Source organism: Gymnogyps californianus, chromosome 4 (assembly GCF_018139145.2).
Source record: "Gymnogyps californianus isolate 813 chromosome 4, ASM1813914v2, whole genome shotgun sequence".
Classification (NCBI taxonomy): Eukaryota; Metazoa; Chordata; class Aves; order Accipitriformes; family Cathartidae; genus Gymnogyps; species Gymnogyps californianus.
Window position 1 is genome coordinate 43493339 of NC_059474.1, and position 21758 is coordinate 43515096.

At 37.9% G+C, this 21758-nt stretch overlaps 2 protein-coding genes across 2 annotated transcripts in view; one reads left to right on the plus strand and one right to left on the minus strand.

The window, feature by feature from the left end:
- DDX60 (DExD/H-box helicase 60) overlaps positions 1-7054 on the plus strand; it is a 47393-nt gene extending 40339 nt beyond the window's left edge. The window contains exons 34-38 of the mRNA XM_050895635.1: positions 685-832; positions 3202-3344; positions 4315-4466; positions 6790-6852; positions 6952-7054. Coding sequence (XP_050751592.1) covers positions 685-832; positions 3202-3344; positions 4315-4466; positions 6790-6852; positions 6952-7054 — 609 coding nt within the window. The remainder of the gene's footprint in view (positions 1-684; positions 833-3201; positions 3345-4314; positions 4467-6789; positions 6853-6951) is intronic.
- A 3391-nt stretch (positions 7055-10445) lies between these two features.
- Positions 10446-20203, minus strand: LOC127016069 (uncharacterized). The gene is made up of 8 exons (XM_050896398.1): positions 19536-20203; positions 17995-18081; positions 17564-17797; positions 15703-15725; positions 14686-14831; positions 14002-14102; positions 13805-13906; positions 10446-12724 (listed from the first exon to the last, which is right to left on the minus strand). The coding sequence occupies exons 1-8, from the start codon at positions 20079-20081 to the stop codon at positions 11030-11032; spliced, it is 2934 nt and encodes a 977-aa protein (XP_050752355.1). The 5' UTR covers positions 20082-20203; the 3' UTR covers positions 10446-11029.
- Positions 20204-21758: the final 1555 nt, after the last annotated feature.

The following is a 21758-nucleotide window of genomic DNA, read 5'->3' on the forward strand; positions in this document are numbered from 1 at the left end:
ATGTTAGTAGCATGAGCATTAACATTAGTTATGCACAAAGTTAACCCACCATGGGTACAGGCAGAAAGTGAAACATTTGTAATGTGCTCGTCTTGGCTCTTCTGTGCAAAGCCTTAAAATTTTGGAGGACACAGCTATGGCTGGAACAACAAAGGAAACTTCTTCCAGATGAAGATGTTTATGTGGCCAGTTTCCAGCGAGCATTCCAAGAGGAAAAATGTTATTTATTTCTGAAAAGTGGCTAGTCATGTAGGAGAGATTACAGGGCTGCTGTGGCTAATGGCAGCAAAGCATCAGTCTGTCATGCTGGTAGGGAACCTGTTGAACACCAAGGTACGCAAAACAAGATCGCGGAAAGGCAGCCCTTCAAAAGTCCCGTTTTAGCTAGCTGAAGCATCTTTAATAAAGCTGTTTGCCACGTAGTCTGTGAGTAAAAATCTAGGAATTTTATACTTACTGTTTATCTTCCACACCTTTTTCTGCATGAAATTCATGTTCATATTTGAGATCCATTAATTCTAGATGGTCAGGCAGTCTGACAAGTTGGGTAAAGTTTGGAGCTGTAGGCTTTCCTTCTTTCTACTAATATGCTATGTGTGTACTAATACTTTATGTATGCACCAATGCAGAACTGACACTTTTGGAGAAATTACCTGAATTAAGCAACACTGCATGTTATTTCAGGTCTTCCTAGAAGATCTGCCAGAAGACTTTGCAGATGCTGTAAATGAGTACAACACCAAAGTAGAGGAAAATTTTGCTCATTTTCTTCTGACAACTGCCAAGCTGGCAGATATGGAACAAGAATACAGACTTCCACTGTCAAAGACAGGTAGGAAGTGAAAAATTAATGCATAGTTATAATTACTGAAATTGATTGTAGTAGGAAATTTAGGTTAATTCGTATTTTGTAAAGAAAAAAATGGTGACTTCAGACATGCTAATAAAGAGATACAATTTCTATTTCACTTTTGTTTTACAAGCATTATAGATTATATTGTATACGGTAAAAATTTTGTACAGGAAAAGGATTATTATAGTTGCTATTCTTTTATTATTTTGTAGAGGAAATAAAAATCAAGGGACTTTTTTATAGAAGGAAAAAATATATTAAGTATAATTATTGAATAAAAGCCTTTTTATCTAATCGTCAGTGCATTTGCAGATCCTCAAATGCCTGTGATACTTGAATTGCTTTCAGAGTCTTACAAATGTTAGATTTTCAACATCTGAACAGCCTTAAGGTTGAAGTAACAATTAAAGAACACTGCACCATTTGTTAAATCAACTAACTTACTTATGCTTATACATATACATATGTATATGCTTATACATATACATACTTATACAACAATAAATGATGTTCAATAACCAAAGCAATGTGAAAAGGCATGACTATAAAATTACCAAGCAATATGGATTGCTGTTGGGTGAAAAATATTTAACTACTACATAATCTCATGTTACTTCCTTAAAGAGAGCTATAAAAGCAATGTAGTATACCACTGTCTCATTGCTTAGCTCCTCTAAAAATAACAGGCCTTCAAAAATACTATTTTTGCAGTAAGGAAGCACTTTAATTATAGCAGATAACTGTATTTATTCATCCTTTTTTTGTACACTGGTACAGTGATTTTTTTAGTCTCTGCTGTGTACAAATGGGGAAAAAAAAAAAAAAGCCCAAGTCACCTTACAAACTACCATTTCTTATAATCTACTTTGAGCTTCAGGTATGATGATAGCTGGATCATAGAAAGGTTTGTATAAAGTGGACATCAACTTAATACAAAGGTGAGGCACTGGGGGAGATAAACGGATAAGGTGAATGCAAAACAAGATTGAATACTACGTGTGGCTTGGGATGGTAAATAGGAGTTTTCCATTTCCAGTACAGAGCACTGGAAAGTGCTGCATAATGGTATAACATTACCAACACTATAGTGAAATCCTATTTTTTCATATTAAATTTAAGATTGCTTATTTTAACAATGGAGGGACCCCACACCTTGATATGTTACCTGAAAAACGTAGGAAATGAAGAGCTGTAAATCACAGAATGACGGAATTCCAAATTAGAAGAGCACAGCATGGGCTGCCTTGCATTTTCAGGATATATATTCCTTTATATATATTAGTGTTACTAATGCTACTTTTACCCAGGATATGAGCTGTGGAAATTGAGTTTCCTATTCTACTTGAACGGTAAAGCTTCTTGTTTAAATTGAAGGTGTAATATGGTTGCATTCTCCCCATCTTGCTGAAGCTGTTTCACTTTGAAAGAAACATTTTCCATTAGATTTCCAGAAAAAGAAATGCAAGATCAAACCATGTCCTGTAGTTCAAGAGGTGGCAGAGACTTTTGTCTTGGGGTGAGGCTGCAAAAAAAAAAACTATGTCAAACTGCTCAGATTTTTTTATGAACGCTATAAACAGTGTAACTACAGCATACTTACCATAACACAAAGCAGAAGAGGTTGCAGCGTAAGGATTGAAAGTATCATTCATAATTTGGAAATAAAGAACAAGTTTCTATTTAGAAAAGGAAAATCAAAAGTACAAATATATTTAGAAATAACAAGACAGGTCTTCTACAGACAGTGATTGAAGTTACAGGTAGACCGTAAGCCAACTGAAATGCCATGCTGTTGTAAAAAAGAGAAATTCATGCTGGGTTGCATAAAGCAGAGTGCTTGTATGTGACAACCTTCACATACTTAAGCCCTAACAGGGCCTCAGTTAGAATATTCATCCTTTAGAGCTCCACGCTTCAAGAAAAATGTTGGCTGGGAGTCCAGAGGATAGCAATAAAAATTATTAGATGTCTAGCTATTAAGACCTGTGAATACAGGTTGAAAAAACCTGTTTTTCTTCTACGTAGGACAGAATAAAAGATGAAGGTAAAATAAGTCTTCTAATGGTAACATTCCCTTTGTTTTTGGCACAACTTCATGCTGTTAGCAATTTTGGCTACAGATGAGTCAAGAAGACAGGCTTAATTTGCAAGGGGGGGATTATAATTAATTGCGTAGAGGTTCTTATGAACAAAAGAAACAAACATCTGTCAAGAAGGATTTAAGTTTAGAAGATTAGCCCTATTTCCTGTCATTGTCTACTGAACTGATTTTCTCACTTTTAAAATAGATTGCTGAAAGGGAGCTTGTGTCTGCATAGCTTACATTGTATTTGAAACTTCTTGTCTAGATTTTACATCTAAGAATTGGCATGGCTCTGAACTAGCATCTTATTTGATGGATGACACCAAAAGCGTATCTGCCATCTCACCTTTTGCATGTTTATCTGGAGTGGTTGATAATGATCTGTTTCATGGGGAGATCATTAATAAAGTAAGTTATTTTTTCATGGGGGGCAGAATTTTATTACAGTTCAATAAAAATATTTTATTATTACTATCTTCTTGCCTCTGTGTAATATGATGGTACTATGCTTATGTGGCACTCTTCAGGAGAAACAATGTGAAAGGTCTCAAAAAAAAAAAATCAGCACTGAGTAGCACCACATTATCACAGTGCAAGAAACACAGAATAGATGGATGTAGGAAAAAAATCTGTAAATAGTTTGCTTTCTTGCAAGGCCTCTGTTGCTTTCGAGACTGAGACAAGTAAATTACTCTAAAATTTCAGATTCAAACCATATCCCCGGTTTGTTTTCTCCATGTCAGGAGGTTTTTTTTTAGGTTTTTTTTTTAAATCAATCACACAGTAGTCTCAAGGATCCTAGCAAAAGGATGCATTATTGCATTGATCATTTGCTTCTCATCTAGGATTTCGATGATTCCATTAGATAGCATATGAATTAGCTTAACTGTAATATACATCAACATGTTTACTGTCAGCTTGCATTTTCCTGCAGTCTTCTACATGGGCTTTGTGGCGTTAGGGAATTATCACGACTCATAATTCTCTAATAGACAAAATTAAATTCCTACAACTGGGCATTTCAAATTCACCTTCATCCCTAAAATGTTCCATGATTAAGGTTAATACATTCAAAACATCAGTGAGAGAGTCTGAATTCATGATCTATGTATATGGGAAAATCCTGATCTAAAACTCAAGAGAAATCCAGTGGCCTAGTCAAACTAAATTACTCAGAACATCCCAGAGCTGCACTGGCAGTATAAGTCGCTTTACTAACAAACTCTCTCCTGCATCTACAGCCTACATGTACTTGTGCAGATTTTTGGAGTGGTCCAGGATTAGAAGCGTGGAACTTTCCAGCTGTGGGTCTAAAGGTGTAGGTTTGGCAAAATAGGCACAGTAGCTATTCAACTGATATTTCTTTTTTTCTTTTTAGGCTGTCTTACGTTCCCTTGGAATTAATGTCACAAACTGCCCCCTGCTTTATTTGAACAAGTATGATAATCAAGGAAGGAGGAGGCCACTCAATGCATATGCACTGGACTTCTATAAGCATGGTTCCTTGATTGCATTGACAACTGATAACTGGTACGTACTACCATTTTTAACACGGTTAAACAGCAGCATTGTTTACAATATGGTACATAAGTACATCTTTTTGTTTTTAAAGCCTTCTCCCTCCAGAACTTCGGGCTGGAATAGCTGTTAAATTTGATTAGATTATTGAATATTTTAATGAGAATAAAACACATACTACATTAAAGTCCAATGGCAATGGCTGTAAAGCATTAGCTGGGTATTCAAAACAGTACCATAAACGGGAAGTCTTGACTTCTGAAGAGCCTGTCAAAATAACCTGTGTCACTGAAGTTTTTTTTTTATTTAATCAAGGTTTTTTCACAATGAAAAAGATGAGGAAAGTCCCTGAAATGAGGACGCCTAATGCAGTAGTCCAGAAGATGGTAACATAGTAGCAAAGAGATGTCAAAAGCTTCGTCAAATAATAAACACAGAAACAGATTAAAGGAGGAATTAATGATCAGTGTTAAAAGATACAGGCATCCAAAACACAAACTCTTTTCCGGTATAGGAAGACTGTCATCATAGAAACATGACTTTCACGGTAGCAAAGCAAAATTTGCCAGTAATTCAGTATTTATATCAGTATTGCCTCAATGCTTCCCCCTTTCCTAATCTTTTCTAAGCATTTAGCAACTTGTCCTGATAATTCAATCATACTATCATCTCTCTTTAAAGGAAAAAAACCCACACTCACCCACCAAAACCTCTGTGCCCAAGCTGGTCGACCACTGCCATATCTCATCATATTTTCATGTTTAAGCCCATGGTACATGCAGTCTGCCTCTCTTCTTTCCTCCTGGATCACTTATGCTCTAGATTTTCCAAAACCAGAGTTTTAATCTTTTCTTTTACATTCTCTTGCCTGTATGTTTTAACACTGATCAGAAATTCCTCCTTTAGTCCGTTTCTGTCTTTATTACTTGACCAAGTTTTTGACATCTCTCTGCTACTATGTTACCATCTTCTGGACTACTGCATCGGGCTTCCCCATTTCAGGGACTTTTCTCATCTTTTTCATCGTGAAAATACCTTGTGTAAATAAAAAAAACTTCTGAAGAGCCCGTCAAGCTCTTACACTTGATAGAGCTCCAAACAAGTAATCTTTGACACTCTTCCACCTTCCTAATTACACAACTTATAAACTGCATCAATGTCGTGTTTCTTCTCAGAAGCTAAACTTGAGATTTTCTTTCTTTTGCTCTTACCGTTTACAGCCCTGTTGTCCTCTTCAATCTTTTAGAGATGCACCTGCTAAATGTGATGTCTTGTCATTTTCATCGTTATCACTTTTGCCTTTGAATCTCACTGGCCTTCTGTAACCTTGTTCATTAAATCCATCTCTTTATAAAACTCCTAGCTTGCAGTTCTTAATGAAGCCATTCACATACCTGTTCTATTCCCAACCTCAGCTCAAAAAAGCTCAACCACAAGCTCCCTCTCCCAACTACTCTATCAAGTATCTTTATTTTGCCTTCATGCTCATAGCCAATAACTTTTATTTATGAGTAAGAAAATACCACCTCACTCTGCTCCCTGAGGGTGCTGCTGGGAGCATGTAATTTATCTGCTTTTTCGTAAGCTCTTCAAAGAAGATTCTAATAAGAACAATTAGAATACACATTCCATGCACTGTTGTAGTTAAAATAGCAGAGTTAGGCACCGATGCCACATTACCAAGAGATGAGGAAATATACCGATTATAGAATCACATTCTTTGATTCTATCAAGTTGATCTAGTGAAAGATGTCCCTGCCCATGGCAGGGGGGTTGGACTAGATGACGTTTCAAGGTCCTTTCCAGCCCAAACCATTCTATACTTCTAGTATTTTCAACACAATACTGATTGTAATTTTTTTTTTTAAAGGTGGTATTCTTAATTACTGGGAACCGAGTTTATTAAGTTGCCTTTCAGTAATCAGTGTCCTTTTTGCAAAATACAGGGTCTTCATCATCTATAGAAAGCTTACACTATCTCCTGCTCAATTTAGCCAGCAGATTCATCTGAAGTACAGCATTCCAGTTTAGCTTGTGACAGGTTATTCAAACAGTTGAAACCATGTTCCCAAGATAATATTAATAAATTATCTATCCAAATATTACTCATGAGTCTTTTACATGTTTAGTATAATTATAGAAATGTGTCTCTACAGCATTATTAATTATTTTAAGCCTATAGTTATTCTACGGTAATCCTAATGAACTAGTATGTCAGTGTTTAAGGTCATGGCATATGCTCTCTGCATCCTTACCCAACCTATGTGGCAGGGTTTATTAAAGGTGAAACAGTATGTTATAGTGCATATCCATTTGAATTTTTTTCTTCCTTTAGGTTAAATGAAGGAGATGCTTACTACGCACTCAAGGATTTTTCACTCCTCATTAAGTCTATTGGGTATGATAAACTTGTGCTTTTTAATATACAATATATACTCCATCTTTAAAGCAACTTAAAATGAAACAATTTTTTTGTGTTTTTTTTTTTTTAAAACAGAACATCACTGAGTGAACTGTGTGATGACCCAAATGATAATGTTCTACTGGCATTTCAACAACTGGGTGAAATCTATGAAGAGAAACTGAAGTGTGTTACCTGAAGAAAAAAGAAAAAAAAAAAAAAAAAGCAGCAGTACCTAATACTCCTACCACACAGATCAGCTGCCTTTTAAGTTAGGAAGTGACTAGGTCTGAGATATCAAATAAGTTTCATCATAATAAAGGTTTAGTAATATCCAATATTAGTAATACAAAGTTGACTTCTTCAGAAAATTAACCTTTACACATTGAAATTTTAGCAACTAAATAATTGTTTCTGATAATTACAAAACTAGGTAATTGCACTTATCTTTCAATTGCACTTTTTTTTTTTAGGCAGTGATATATATGTTAAGACAGCTCTCAGAAATATACTGAACAAATGTCACAGTTCTGACAGCTGGTAAGATTAGCCTCTCAGTAGGACAGCATTGGAAACTTTCAGCCCATTTGTGAAGGACGCTGAGCGATTACTTTGGCAATTATAATAGAATAAATTGTTGTAATTATTTTCTAAGTTTTCTATTAAGTTATGAAGTAGTACCTTCATGAACCATTATAAAAGTTTTTAAACCAGTCTGCAGTTTTAGTCTACTAAATTTTAAGTATAAAGAGGATTTTATATCAGTACAATGAAGTTTGATTAATAAAATGTTCCAACCGTATGTAGAATTGCTTCATTTTTCATCTCTTGTATCCTTAAGAGTCAGAAAGATCCAGCACACCTCTAGCATACTTGTCAAAAAGTCCCTTGCAATACAAGTTATTGAGTTTAGTAAAATATGTTTTCTAACTATTTTCTTGGTTTTTTGCTGGGAAGAGCAAAGTTTTCAGCAGTATTTTCATACTATTCCTGAGAATTCTTCAGTTTAACACTACATTTTAGTCTACTTGTAGTCTGAAAAAATATATACACATACTAATGTTTAGATAATGTAGGAAAATTAGGCTTTGACAACAGTCCTCATTGCCACACACAGTTTTATAATGATGACCAAGATAGTGATGTAAGTTATTCTCTATTGATAATAAGCAAAACATGCATTAAGGACAATTCAGAATCCCATTTCTTTGGATTAGCTCTGGTGTTCATCAAATGATCACTAATGAAGTCTTTGACTTGAAATCCCTTTAGGCAGCATTAAACTACATGCAACATGTTGCTAAGAGATATTGGGGGAAAACCTGTATGTAGTCAGGTAGTGCTGCTGAGCTACCATCAACTGACTGACTTAAACTCTTTTTTTCTTCCAGTTCTTTAATGTCTGAAAAAATTATGACAGAAGTGGAACATAGTGGTAGAAAAGACTGCTTTAACTCTGCTTGGAAAATAAAATTTACTCAAATTATTCTTTACTGTCTGGCAAGTCACACCATATGTAGATAAGTCTTGCACAACTGTTCCTCAACTACATGTAGGTAGAAGTGACCTTATTTAGACCTTTCCACGTTCACGTTTCCCAATACAAATGGAGTAATCTTTTTAGCTAAGACACAATTAATTGACCAAGGAATAAAGTCAGAAATTGGTCCTATTGTGTTCTCAGTTATTTGACCAGTAAGCATGAAATCCTGGGTGAAAAACAAACTTGTTAGGTCTAACACAGGGTTCTAATTTTATATGCTGAAGACTGTAATGTCTCTTAAAGTATTAGTAACAGCAGTCAACATTTCACTTTTAATAATGTATATAAAAAGTACCTCACTCCTGTTATGGCTTTTAGTAAGGAGTCAATAGTGAAAGATGACCAAGTGATTAAGTCAAAATGACCAAGGAATCAACTTGTGAAAATATCGGAAAATCGATAATTCTACTGGTTTAATATCTGGGTGGAATGTAATTTTACTGTGACCTATTGTAAATAAAACATCCTGCTTACCGTTTATCTCCCCTGTAAAACGTTAATGCTGAGCTATAATGCACTTAGACAACTTGCCATGCTTGAAAAGCAGTCCTAGGACTGTATTGAACGCACACACCAACAATTTCTGCTTTCAAAAACAGTGTATCATAGTCTGTTTATTTGCTTTATGATTCTATAATGGTATCTTTTCAGTAAAACATGAAGTATCTATCTATCTGCTTTAAAGTTTAACTTTATCAAACTCTCATGAAACACTGTAATAGAAATGAACAAAAGATACGTTGAAAATAAGCAATTTTAAGAAACTCAGTAGGGTTTCTGAATAACCCTAACTCATTAGGATTTCTTTTTTTGTCACTGTAGCAGAAAACAAACATTTTCTACAACTTTCTGGCAACAAGTTTTATAGGTGCCTTATCTGTCTCTCTAAAATTGTTCCATTTCTCTTGCTTTCATTATAGTGAGATCAACCTCCATCCATGACACTCTGCCATTATCACCACGCTCAGCCTTTATGTTCCAGTAATTTAACTTAATACCTTTTTAACACTTCTCTCCAACAAGTGCAGAACAACATGACAAGAAAGTCGAGATAAAAGCAGAACAATTCTTAGGAGAAAACTGAAATACAGTAAGACTTAAGAGATGAACATAAAGAACTATAAAACTAAAAATAAAGGGAATTTTCACCACCTTCCTTACTGTAAGATGCAAAGAGAAGATTAGTAAGTTTTATAAATTCTAGAAACTATTTTTCAGCACATTTAATAGAGGAATGCACCGCCACAGACAAACTGAGGCCAAGAATTTAACGCAAATCAGATTAAAACTAGGTCAACATTTCCTAAACCAAGAATAGCATTTCTAAGTATTCTGTCACAGTAAGTATATTGGTAAGCCTTGCAGAGATTTAAATTTAAGTAATATTTCTCTTATGAAGTTACAAAGATAATTTGTTGGTTTTTTTTTTTTTTTTAAAAGATGACTATTTAGTTGCTAGTGAAAAATTCTGAAGGGATATTAAACATACTTGCTAGTTGACATATCTACCTAATGCAGGATTAATTTATTTAAAATCCAGCACCAACTCTTGCTAGAGAGTGAACACTAAATGAAATAAATAGAGTTTTAATCTGAAATAGTACTACCATCTGTGTATTCTAATAGCTAAAGCACAATTATCTCTTGGATGCAACAAAATCGTTAATAAATTAGAAAAGATGGTATTTTTATCCTCACTTTGTACCATATTTCACAGACCAAAAATTCAATGAGTTCTGGATCATTAATACTTAGTGAGAAGTGCTGTTTTCCTTTTTTCCTGTTGTTAAACAAATTTAAAAAGGAGATCTTTGTGTTTTAAAAACTAGATTCTCCTAATGCTTTCATCAAAACAGCAAGTTAGTATCTGTCCACCGATTCCCAAACTGTTGCCAAAAGGAACTGAAAATTAGTTGTGACAGTTACTTTTCATAAAGGCAGCATTTCAGAAGTGTAGCTGACACCCTTCTGCAATGTATAACAAGAACATCGATGTCGTGTTTCAATTTCAAAAGCGTAAGAGAAATTATTGAGATCACACTAGAAGTTGCACCTTCAATATATATTAAATATATCATAGAAAAAGAACACAGCCAAAGGGAGATGATACACAAAACAATTTTCAGTAATGCCCTTCAACATCCTTTATTTTCCCCATGGCTCTCCACCCTCCCCGCCTACAAGGTGAACGCCATTGTCTGTACTCTTACTGATTTTAACCCTAGTGCAAGGCTGCTGTACCAAAACAGCAATATACTGCTTCCTGTTGCTGAAGCTTCACTGAACCTGCTTTCTGGGACACCTCAGTCCCTCACCACCCACACATACCCCAGCCACACTTCTTGGAAGATCTGCATTCTTAAAGATACAGCATATAAGGTCATACTTGAGTCTTTAACAAGACATGACATTTTTGGTTGTTTCTTCAGTTCAGGTTTGTACTATAAAATTCACTTTAGTACATTGTAGTTGCTGATAAGCAGTTATGTTTCTAACACTGAGATACCTCAATTGGCAAGAATCAGGGAGAGCAACAGCTTTAAAATCACAGGTATCCCCACTTTTTAATGTGTTAAGTACCATTTATTTAATTCCAGCTTAAGTACAGTTATCTTCCATTTCACTCTCTCTTCATGTCTCTGATTTTCTTCTAGTAGATATTTTGTCTTCAGCAACAGAAAAATACTCTGATGCACTGCTGGCATCAGTAGAGACAGATGTTTGACTTAGCTCTTCAGTGTCAGAATCGCTGTCACCCGGCATTCCTCCTGCCTCACTCACTGTAAGCACAGAACCTCCTAAAGATGGATCATTGCATGTGCCAGGAACAGAACAAGCTGCATTCTGAAACTGTACAGACTCAGGTTCATCTTCCCTCCCATGACAGGAACAGTTGTTTTCAGCAACAGTTTCACTTCCTTCATCTTTTACCTTTGTTTCTTGTTTTGTTGCTGTAATAAGTTGAGTGGAAGATGCATTCTCGTGTTTAATAGGAAGGACAACTGAACATAAAGGCTGACTATAAGAAGAATTACTATCAGCAAGCATTTCTGCACTTTCAGTTTTCTTCGATAAGTTCACAGGAAAGAATGAACCTTCACATTTCGGAGGACTATGTCTAGAAGCAGGCTCTGCACACTCTGAAGATACAGATTTCCCTAGATTTAGAGATGTTTTGTCAGGAGATTTTATCTTCTCTTTTTCTGTTTTTTCAGTACCATTTCCAGACAAAAACATGGAGGAAGTCAGCAAATCAGAGGTATTTCTGACAATACTTCCAAATGAAAATACTGGTGAAGGCAACTGAAAACAGTTATTTTCGAAGGAAAATACACAATTACTGGGGCGAAGGGGGGACTCTGAGACATCATTCACCCCAGCTGCAGTGTTGGTTTCTGAAGTACTGCAAGCTACAGTTGTGATGGATTCTGAGGCATTAGCTTTTTGTTCCCATGAGACAGATGGTTTCTGTGTACCACATTCTGCAGTTTCCTTTGCAGAAAGTGTTTTTTCTCTCATGTGAGATGATGTATTTTTGTCCGATGGCTTCTCAGATTGGCTAAAAAGTGAGGATAATGGTAAATTGAATGAATTGCTGACTCCTGATCCTGCAAAACAATCTCTTTCTGAATTGCCAAAGGGAAATGAAAGATCTGGCTTCTCACTTTCTGCTGAGTCTAAATTAGGACTGGTTGAAGCATCAGAAACTGTGGTTTTGGTTACAGGACCATGTTTTCTAAATTTGCTTTCATCCTCATTATCGGTTTTAACCGCACGATCACATTTTCCTAGATAAAATTGAGGGAAAACATATTTCCTGTCTTTCTTTTTAAAGGAAAATGTACCTGTGTCTTTAATAAATCTGGGTAATGAGTTGTTACATGCACTGAAAGCAAAAGGTGAAGCAGAAAGTCCCTCTGCAGAAACATCTAGAAATTCTGAATTTGAAACAGTAACAGCTACTGATGCTGCTGCTTTTAAGCCGGATGAAGTGCTAGAATTTGTGTCCATTTTGTTGGAAACAATAATTGCCGATGGCTGCACTGGCAATTTTTCTTTAATGGCTAAGTCTTTAGAGTTTTCTGATAAGGCTGAAGTGGTTCCAGAAAAGCTTCTCTCAAAGCCATCTGCTCTTTGCAGGGTTCCCATTTTTACTTTATCTGTGTTATTTGCTTTGGTAGGTGAAGATACAAAAGGAGTTCCTGAGGACCTATCCTTCAAAGCCTCAGCAGTTACAAATTTATACTTTTTATTTGCAGGTAAAGTTTGTGTCTTGACCTCATCGGTGAGCTTCTGACGTTCCATATAGTATTTGTAACGTAACTCCTACAATTACAGCAAAGAATCCTGTTAAGTAAAATGGCATTTGTGGATTCAGAGGTTATAAAACCCACATACAATCCCAAGACTGAAGAAAAGTTTTCATATATTCTATAGCATTTATGATGCATTTTTCTATTGCTGCTGGAAGGCAACAGAACACAAGTCATCATGGAAAAAAGTTCTTTAAAAACAATTGAACAAGATACACATGGAACCCTGATGACAGAGTAGGTTTTGAAATAGGAGACTATAGAAAACTGTATTTAAAGTCACTGCCAAAACTAGAAATAGCTAAAAATACTAGCTTAGACATTAAGTGACAAATTCTCAAATTGTCATGAAAAATAACCATCTGAAACCCACGTAGGTGGTAGGGTTTTTTTTAACTAGATACAATAACTATATAAATTGTATTCTCAATGGGAATAGAAAACAGATGTTTTCCAAAATAATACATCAAAAGAAAAATAATTCTGTATTTAAAGGACCTAATCAACTTTTTCATTTAATCATCTACCATTGGTATTCTCAGAACATACATTATGGGATTCATTGCCAGCCACGCTTCACTAACTGTAACTAGAATCATTCTGTACAGAAAATACTCACTCAACCATCCACATGGAACTGCTAGTAAGTGAAAAAATCTAGTTGTATAACTAGATCATTGGAAACGAAACAAAAAAGAGATTGGATTCAGTTTCATGTCAAATTATCAGGAATTTAGGTAGTCTTAGAAGAGTGAATTCTATTATCTTCAGAAAACAAAACAGGCAGATGACTTCCTCTTCAAACAGGCAACAGAGAAGCTTATTTGGATTCGAAAACTACAGATGTGACTCAAAAAGCCACACTAAAATATAAGTATTTGAAGTCAGTAGTAAGATTAAGTTCCAGCTTTCTGAAGAAAAAAGGAAGAGTAAAATCCTGACAGCTTTAATAACCTAGTCAGATTTACATTCTAGAATTGGAAGGGTAACTTTCTACTACGAAAACTGAAAAAGATTATAAAAGCTTATTTAGAAAGTTGTGTTATATCAAATAGTAACTTAGCCAATACTTACAACAGATGTTCAACCATACCTCATGACTCATGTTTTGAAACGCTGACATTTCTGATATTGACATTAAGCGAGTACAGATCCTGCTACCGTCTGCTAGTGCTTCCTCCTGTCCTGCTACAGGCTGAAAAACGTTTTGCAGCAGACATTATAGTTCATTTTGATAAGACAAAATGAACAAAATAGTACAGTGTTGTAGTCCCATAGTCAATAACTTACAAGAAATGTGTTGGGTATATTCTTCTGGTCCTGCCACTGCTTTATGTTATTTTTAAATAATGTATTTTTTGTCGAGTTCTCATTTCCTCCAGAAGGTAGATCTATTAGAAAGAATACAAGAATACTGATGGAGAGCATATTAAGTATGGAAAATACTGAAAGGTTCCTGTGCATCTAAACATAGCTTCCAATTAAAAACAAAAGTATATAGCCCTAAGTGATACCCTAGTATTTGTCAAAACTTCTGTGATATAAAGCAAGAGGCCTGCGTAAGAAGTTTTCTAAATGCCTGGAGATGCCTGCCCTGATACAAAACCTAACATTTTCTCCTATGAGGTAAAAGCATTTAATCAGAGCATAGTTAACGTTCATATTACACTACAACAAATGCCCATCTAGTTCAGCAACGCACTTCTGACAGTGGCGATACTGGTTGTATAGGAAAATTATGATACTTCCCCCAGCTTCCAAAAATACAGCCTAGGGACTTTCTAGAGAAAGCACATTCATAAAATGCATTTAAAAGCCCTTGATGAATTTATCATCCATTAGTTTGCTCAGATGCTTTCTGAACACTTGCATACTTTTGCCATGCAGATTGTTTCTTAGCAATTAGTTCCACAAGTTGCAGGTTCCTAGAGTGACTTCCCAAATCTTGTCCTATATTGAGTCGTCCTTCCCTACCTTTAACAATGCCTACATTAACAGGCATTAACTTCAAAGCCAAGATTTCATTAACCACAGGTTTGATATTCATCTTCTTTTGAGTATACTCTGGTGGTTTTTCATAGCTGGATGCTATATTCATCAGGTCAAGCTGAGTTTTCATTCTGGAAAAGGAAAAAAAACCGCCAAACTAAAACACTTTTCTTAAGCCTCAACATGCCAACAACTAAATTACACATGCCTAATACAAAAAAATTATTTTAAAAAGAAATCACTAAGAGGGAGAAGAAATCAGAGAAAGTAAGTCTTCAATAAACTGTCAAGTTTCCTAGATTTTTTTTTTCTTAAAACTTACTACTTGATGATTCACTTGAATTAGGTTTCATACACAATGAATATTGCAAGAAGTAGTGCCTGTAGTTCAGCAAAAAGATTACCCCCCTCCCACTTTTCTTAGTGTACTATACTTGAATCTAAATGATACTCATTCTTCAGAGGCCATTGTTAATGTTAGTCTAAACCACAACATATTTTAAAGAACTCCATTTCCAATATTCTTTCATAAACTCTGCTTAAAAAGTGATAAGAAATGTAATTAAGAATCTTTAGAAAGAAATATACAGAGTATGTGCACTGCAAACACAAAAATGAAGATACTGCAGAATCTCCATACACACTCTTAAAGATTTCTGTAAAAGCTCCAAGCATGCTTCAGTGTTCCTGAGTTTAAATAAGATATCTAAAAATATCCAATCACCATGTATTAATGAATTCCTATACTCAGTTTTTGTCAGGGAGCCAATTCAAAAGATTGATTATCTCTAATCCCAGCTAGTACATCACTAAAATTCCTGACACATTTCCTAAAATTTGGAATACAGAGCATCCAAAAATCTGAAAGCATTATTATGTCTTAATTACTAAATACTATTTTCATTTTAAATATCTGACCATATCCAAAGTAACTATTTTCTTAGTTTTTAATCTTAAAATTACACTAGAGAACTAACAAAGCATGAAAAAAAAAATATATACCTTGTATTCAAGCCACAGGCCACCTATAAATAAAACAAGAATTTGTAAGATATGAATGAGTTTTCCTCCAACTCTCAAAAGAAGGAGATTATCGCTTTATCAAAACACTTCAGAGACTGAACTCCTTGTTTTCATTTCACAGAACTATAAGAAATAAACCTGTTAACATTAAAAAAAAAAAAGAAAAAAGAGCATCCAAATGTAAAAAAAAAAAAAAAAATGTCTGGGACAATGATTTATCTTGTAATATTTTGTGTTAAAGACAAAAAGAATTCCTCCAGAGCCAAATGAAGGCATTCACATCATGAATCATGACCCATATGGTTATCTAATCCATTTCAGATGTTCAGATATTTGTAAGCATTCAGATGAAAGACTATTTTGTATTTCTTGGTGAGGGAAGCCTCTGCTACCTGCTCTCAAGATGCTAATAAACTCAGATTAAAAAAAGCTGTCTTTTAGTTTTAAATCAGCCGGATAATGGCAGTATGAAGTGCACTGTGCTGTAGTCAAGTGACTCTTCCCAGAGAATGGGTAATGAAAAGTAAAAAACTGACAGGATTATAGACTAGCTGCTTCCCTGTAAAAATCTGGTGATCTCACTGTACTGAATCTTAACAACAAAAAAACTTCACCTCACTGAAATGAGTTGTGTACTGTTATGGGGGGCAGGCAGGAACGTGCTAAGTTTAAAGCATACTAATCACTGCAGTCAGAATATTTCTTCCAAAAGTGGGAGTTGCTTCTACTTTGGGTAGAAGTGAAGTTTTCCTTAACAAGTTGTTACCAGAAACTTAGTCAAACTTTAAGTACTTTCTTAGCTTCTCATTTATCTGAAGGCAGCAAAAAGACCCACGGCAGAAAACAGCAATATGCTGTGGTTTCTTAGGAAAGCGTAAGCCTTGAAGTTAAAGAAAACACAAAATTCAGTAGTTATTTAAGTACTTTGCCCCATATCTACCATCTGCCTGAATTCCATACAACTACAGCCACAGTGTTTGACATAAACGAGATGAAAAGGTCTATACTAGCTTAGGTAACAGTGGAGATTAAGCTTGTGTCTTGGGTTCCTCTAGCATTTATCTCTAAATCAGAAACAGTGTTTTTCTCTGCAGTTCCCTTAAACACTATGAGGAAGACTTTCAAGGTCTTGTATACAGAAGTGTATATACTGCGTAGTACAGCGTATGTCAGAAGTACCTATGCTAGCTTTGAATAGGCTGATTTATCTCCATTGCACACCTCGATGCAAAGTTTACAGCAGGTTTTAAAATCAGTATAATCACCTTAGCTCAGGTATCCCAACACGGTACTCCACTGTGCAGCAGAGACAAGTTACCGGTTTTGGCTCCAATCTTTCCCCAAAAAGCATTTTTAATGTCTTACAAGTTTAAAAACACAATGGAAATGCTTAATACACAAAAGCATTTGAAAATAAATATGAAAAAGCAAATAAACGTGAAACAATTTTGAAGGCAGTACTAGTAAATAACTCCCTACCCAGCACCAAGTCAGCTTACTTTCACAGCTGGTAGCATAATATAGCAAATGTTACAGCAACAGCTATACAGTCAATATTAATTTCATTAGTTTTCAGTGAAGAAAAGAAGTGTCTACTGAATTCACTAAATATCACTGATAAGCTGCAAAGAAAGCTTTTCAAACTTTTCTAAAATGAAAAGCACTGTTATAAAAAGAAGTATGAAGTGTTAAATAATTTTAGTCTGTATTTTTCATTTGTTGAATTTGTTTTTCCTGACCCAGTCCTTATCATAATCATAACCTACAATATAGCAGGCTCTATATGACATTTGAAGTTCATTATACAACTGATATCAAATAATAACAAAAAGGCCATCACCTCCAGGAAACGCTGAGGATCACACTCATGGACAAGCTTTTCACAATCCTTCAAAAAATTCTCAATGGTCTTCTTGTGAGTTTCCTTCATTTTCTTCCAAATCTGAAATTCTTTCTCTTTTTTACTTCTTTGATTTTCAACATCTTCTAGCAATTGCCGTTTCTTCATTTCCAGAGTTTTGAAAATTTCTCCAAATTCCAGTGCAATTATCTCTGCATCGTTGTTCAGCACCATCTAGAAGCATGAGAACATAAAAACAGATGAAAATGCAGTAGCAATGTCTACACAGAGTCACTTCCCTAAGTAAGCTCAGAGCACGTCTATGCCACAAGAAGCACCAGTATGCTCCATGTTGTGATTAACCTATCATGATAAGAGAAACAAAGAAAGACATATATATATATAAATAATATCCAGCATCTGTAACTCACGTCTGTATCATTCGGTTGACTTGAGATTTCATTCATCAGCTTCTCATTTATTATTCTCATTTTTTTCAGACTGCTGAAGAAGGTTAACTGCAAGACAATTGAAACACTTATTATGACTTTATCCACTCCATAAAAGAAGCACTTTTCAGTAATTATCTAGAATCACATCATGGGATGTTCTGTACAACATATTAAACAAAGGTTGTGACTCAAAACATCACTTAATAACATGTAATATTTTCCTCTACAGTACACAAACTTTCTTTTGCTATTTCTCTCTCTCTCTCAAAGTAATGTTTTTAGGCTGACCTACAATGCATATTGCTAGAATGGCTACAGGGTTACTTTGTAGTTAAAACATTGTTTCCCTCAGCCTTTTTTTTTTTTTAACCTCTCACTTCACACACACATCTATCACAATCTCAGTTTTAATGCTGTTATTCCAGTTTAACAAGCAACTGTGTGATCCTTTTTTTTTTTAAGCCTTACACTGATAAAATAGAAAGCTGTCCATAACTGAGTTATTTCTGTTTGGTTTTAAACTGAGATTATCACTGTTTTTTCCTCCTTTACCTCACTACGGTATCACTAAGTTTTACGTAGAAAGTCTAGTGCAAAGACTGTTTTCCCCTGGTTTCCCGAGTGACACACAATTGCTGATGGGAGAAGCAGGAGGGAAATCAGTGCAAAAGCAACTTTTGGCTTAAAAAATAGCTAGTGCTGTACTTAAACTTTTATACCTATACTCTTCATTACTGCCCTGCAGTTGCTTCAACTACTGCACAGCAGAACTGCTGTATGACATGCCACCCTGCACCCAATTTGCATAGGGCATGAAAAGCTCATTCTACCCAAACGGTAGCTATTTTCGCAAAAATCACAACTACTACCACTACAACCAGCCAACCAACCATTAGGCCAGGCCGTTGCTTTCTTCATGCAAACAGGAATGCATTTTGGTTTTACATTTATTAAATCGTTACTTACCTAAACCATCTATTTCTAAATAGGTAATTATCTATGACCCAAATTACCCATGCCAGCTCAGAGAGCCTATAAACAAAGTATCTGTGGGTGGGTTTTGTTTTTTTTTTTTGTTAGTAGGACCAGCATCTTCCTGAACTTGGAAAAACTGGATCCAGACATGCAATAAACTCTTAGCATCTGTGTGTTTTTTCAGCAAAGACTGCAGGTCTCTATTTTAGGAAAAAAACCCCAAACAACAGACCAAAAAAAACCCCCAGCTCCTCAGGTGCTTTGGTACGTTGGGTTCAGATCCGTTGACACTGTAATATCGTCTGGTGCCCTGTATGTGGTGGACGAAGTCTGACGGCAGCAGGGGAAGGCACACCCCGGTAGTCGACAAAGCAAGCCTGACTCGGGGTTCAAAGCACCACACTCCCTCGCTGCCTCTCGCCTGCCCACCACACTGCGTTTTTCCCCGCGTTTCTGAGTGAAAGCAACCGGGGCCCGGCGGGATGCCCGGTGGGCCAGCCTGACCTCCCAGCCGGACCCCTGGCGCGGAGAAGCGCCGCGCTTACTTTTTCCTCCTGGTACACAGTGTCTATGAGGTTGACGGAGTGGAAGATGCCTTGGTGCTCCTCAGAGACGCACTGCCCGCACCCCGCCTGGCGGCACATCCGGCAGTAGAGCTGCACCAGCCGGCTCGGATGCTTCTGGCAGGTTCCCCCGAGCGCCAGCGGGGAGAGCAGGCCAGGGCCCTGCCCCTGCTCTGCCTCCCCCGCCTTGGCGGCCCCTGCCGTGCCAGACCGGTAGAGCTTGACCACCTCCGCCAGGGTGGTGTTGACGGGCAGGGCGGCGGCGCCGCCGCGGGGCAGCGGGCACAGCTTCCTGCACAGCGGGCACGACACCCGGGCGCCGGCCGCGCCGCCGCCAGCGCCCGGCCCCGGCCCCCCCCGGGAGAGGCGGCCCTGCCCCTGGCCCCGCTGCTGCTGCAGGCGGGCGGCCTCGGCCGAGGCCAGGCACTCCAGCACGCAGTCCCGGCAGAAGTTGTGCGAGCAGAGGGGCAGCGTCACCGGCTCCTCGAAGAGGGACAGGCACACGGCGCACGTCAGGCTGGCCTCCATCTGCGACAAGCAGGCGGGCGGCCGAGGCCGCCGCTCCTGCTGCCCCGGGCCCGGCTCGCCGGCGGGCCGGCTGGGCGCCCCCGGCTCGTCCCGCTGCCCCGGGCTCGGCTCGCAGGCGGGCCGGCTGGGCGCCCCCGGCTCGTCCCGCTGCCCCGCTGCCTCCAGCTCGGCGGCAGCGAGCCCCGCCGCCGAGGGACTGCAGGTCACGCCGAGGGAGCCGAAGACCCCACAGGCTCCGAACTCCAACCGCCAACTTCCCAGGAAGTGGAACCCGGCAGCGGGGGGAGGGGCAAGGAAAGACGCGGTGGCGATTGGGGAAGGCGCGAGATTGACACCGCCGCTTTCCAGTCAGGACAGACCAGGGGGCGTGAGGCGGTGCCATGGGGGCGGGGCGCGGAGCTGTCCGTGTGTGACCGGTGGCCCGGCAGCGCCGCGCCGGCGGTGTGGGGCGGGGCGGAGGGTGCTGCGACCCGCCCCCCGCCCGGCTTGTGGGCGGCTGCGCCCCGGGACGCTCGCCGGGCCCTAGCGCCGCCGCCGCCATTTTGTGACAGGCTCTCCACAGAATTCCCGCTCTGCGTGTTGCGAGGGGGCGTCGGGACCTCGTTCTGTGGGAAGCACTGCGTGAACAAGGCGTTTGTAGTTGAGAGGTGTGTACTTATTCCTCTCTGCACGTACACAGAGTTAAAGCGAAGTCACTCCACAGTGCTGAGGTACGGCTGTTGTTAGCTACCTCTGACTACAGTTGCAAAATCGTAATACAACTTAAGTTTAGGATTTTGTTAATGCTGGCAAATTGGGACAGTGCCCATCTCATTCTCATTTTTGCTCTTAGTTTATTTTTCCTCCCAGAGCTGTTCTTTCCAAAGTTCTGGCTTAACAATTACATTATCCACCTGAAATATTTTGAAATGTGTCAAACTCAAGAGGGACTCAACTGAAATTTTAAGTTTATTGAAAATCAGTGGATTTGTAACATAAAGCCAGTTTTTGCAAAAAAGCAAGATACGCTGAAAATAACATTATTTTCACACACTGAGGAAAGGGACAGGTGCAAACAGCATAAAAGCAACCACGTATTTGTATGTTTTTATAGTAGTGTTTTATTTAGTCATACTGAGATATACTTGCAGAAAGTACCTATTTAAAAAAAAATCTAAAATGTTTGTGTCAAGTTGGAAACTTTGTAACTGCAGGAGAAAAAGGGCAGTTATTTCCGTGAATATTACCACATTTTCCTTTACTTATGTCTGTTTACATAAGAGACTGACAGGAGGTACAAATACAGAGGCTGGAAAGTCTCATCGATAGGCTGCACTGAACAGACTCAGGATATTTAAAAGCAGTGTCACATTTTCCTGTGGGACGAGGACTCCAGGCTGGGCTCTGCCGCCTTTCCTTGTCGTGGTATGAGCTGTTGTCACCAGATATTCTCAGACTGCATTTGCTGGTATTCTGAGGAACGCTGCATCCTTCAGCCTCATTTGGAGGTGCAGCGTTACCTGCTACTAGTCAACTCCTGAATTAAACCATCTGGGGCATCCTGGAAATACTTCAGTGCTCTGAAGGTCAATATTCGATTAATGATTAAAATGAGAGAGGTGCAAATGGAATTTCAGAGGTTAATCCTCTGGAACTTCTCTGCTCAAAGCTACGTAATGCTTCGTCTTCCAGGGGCTG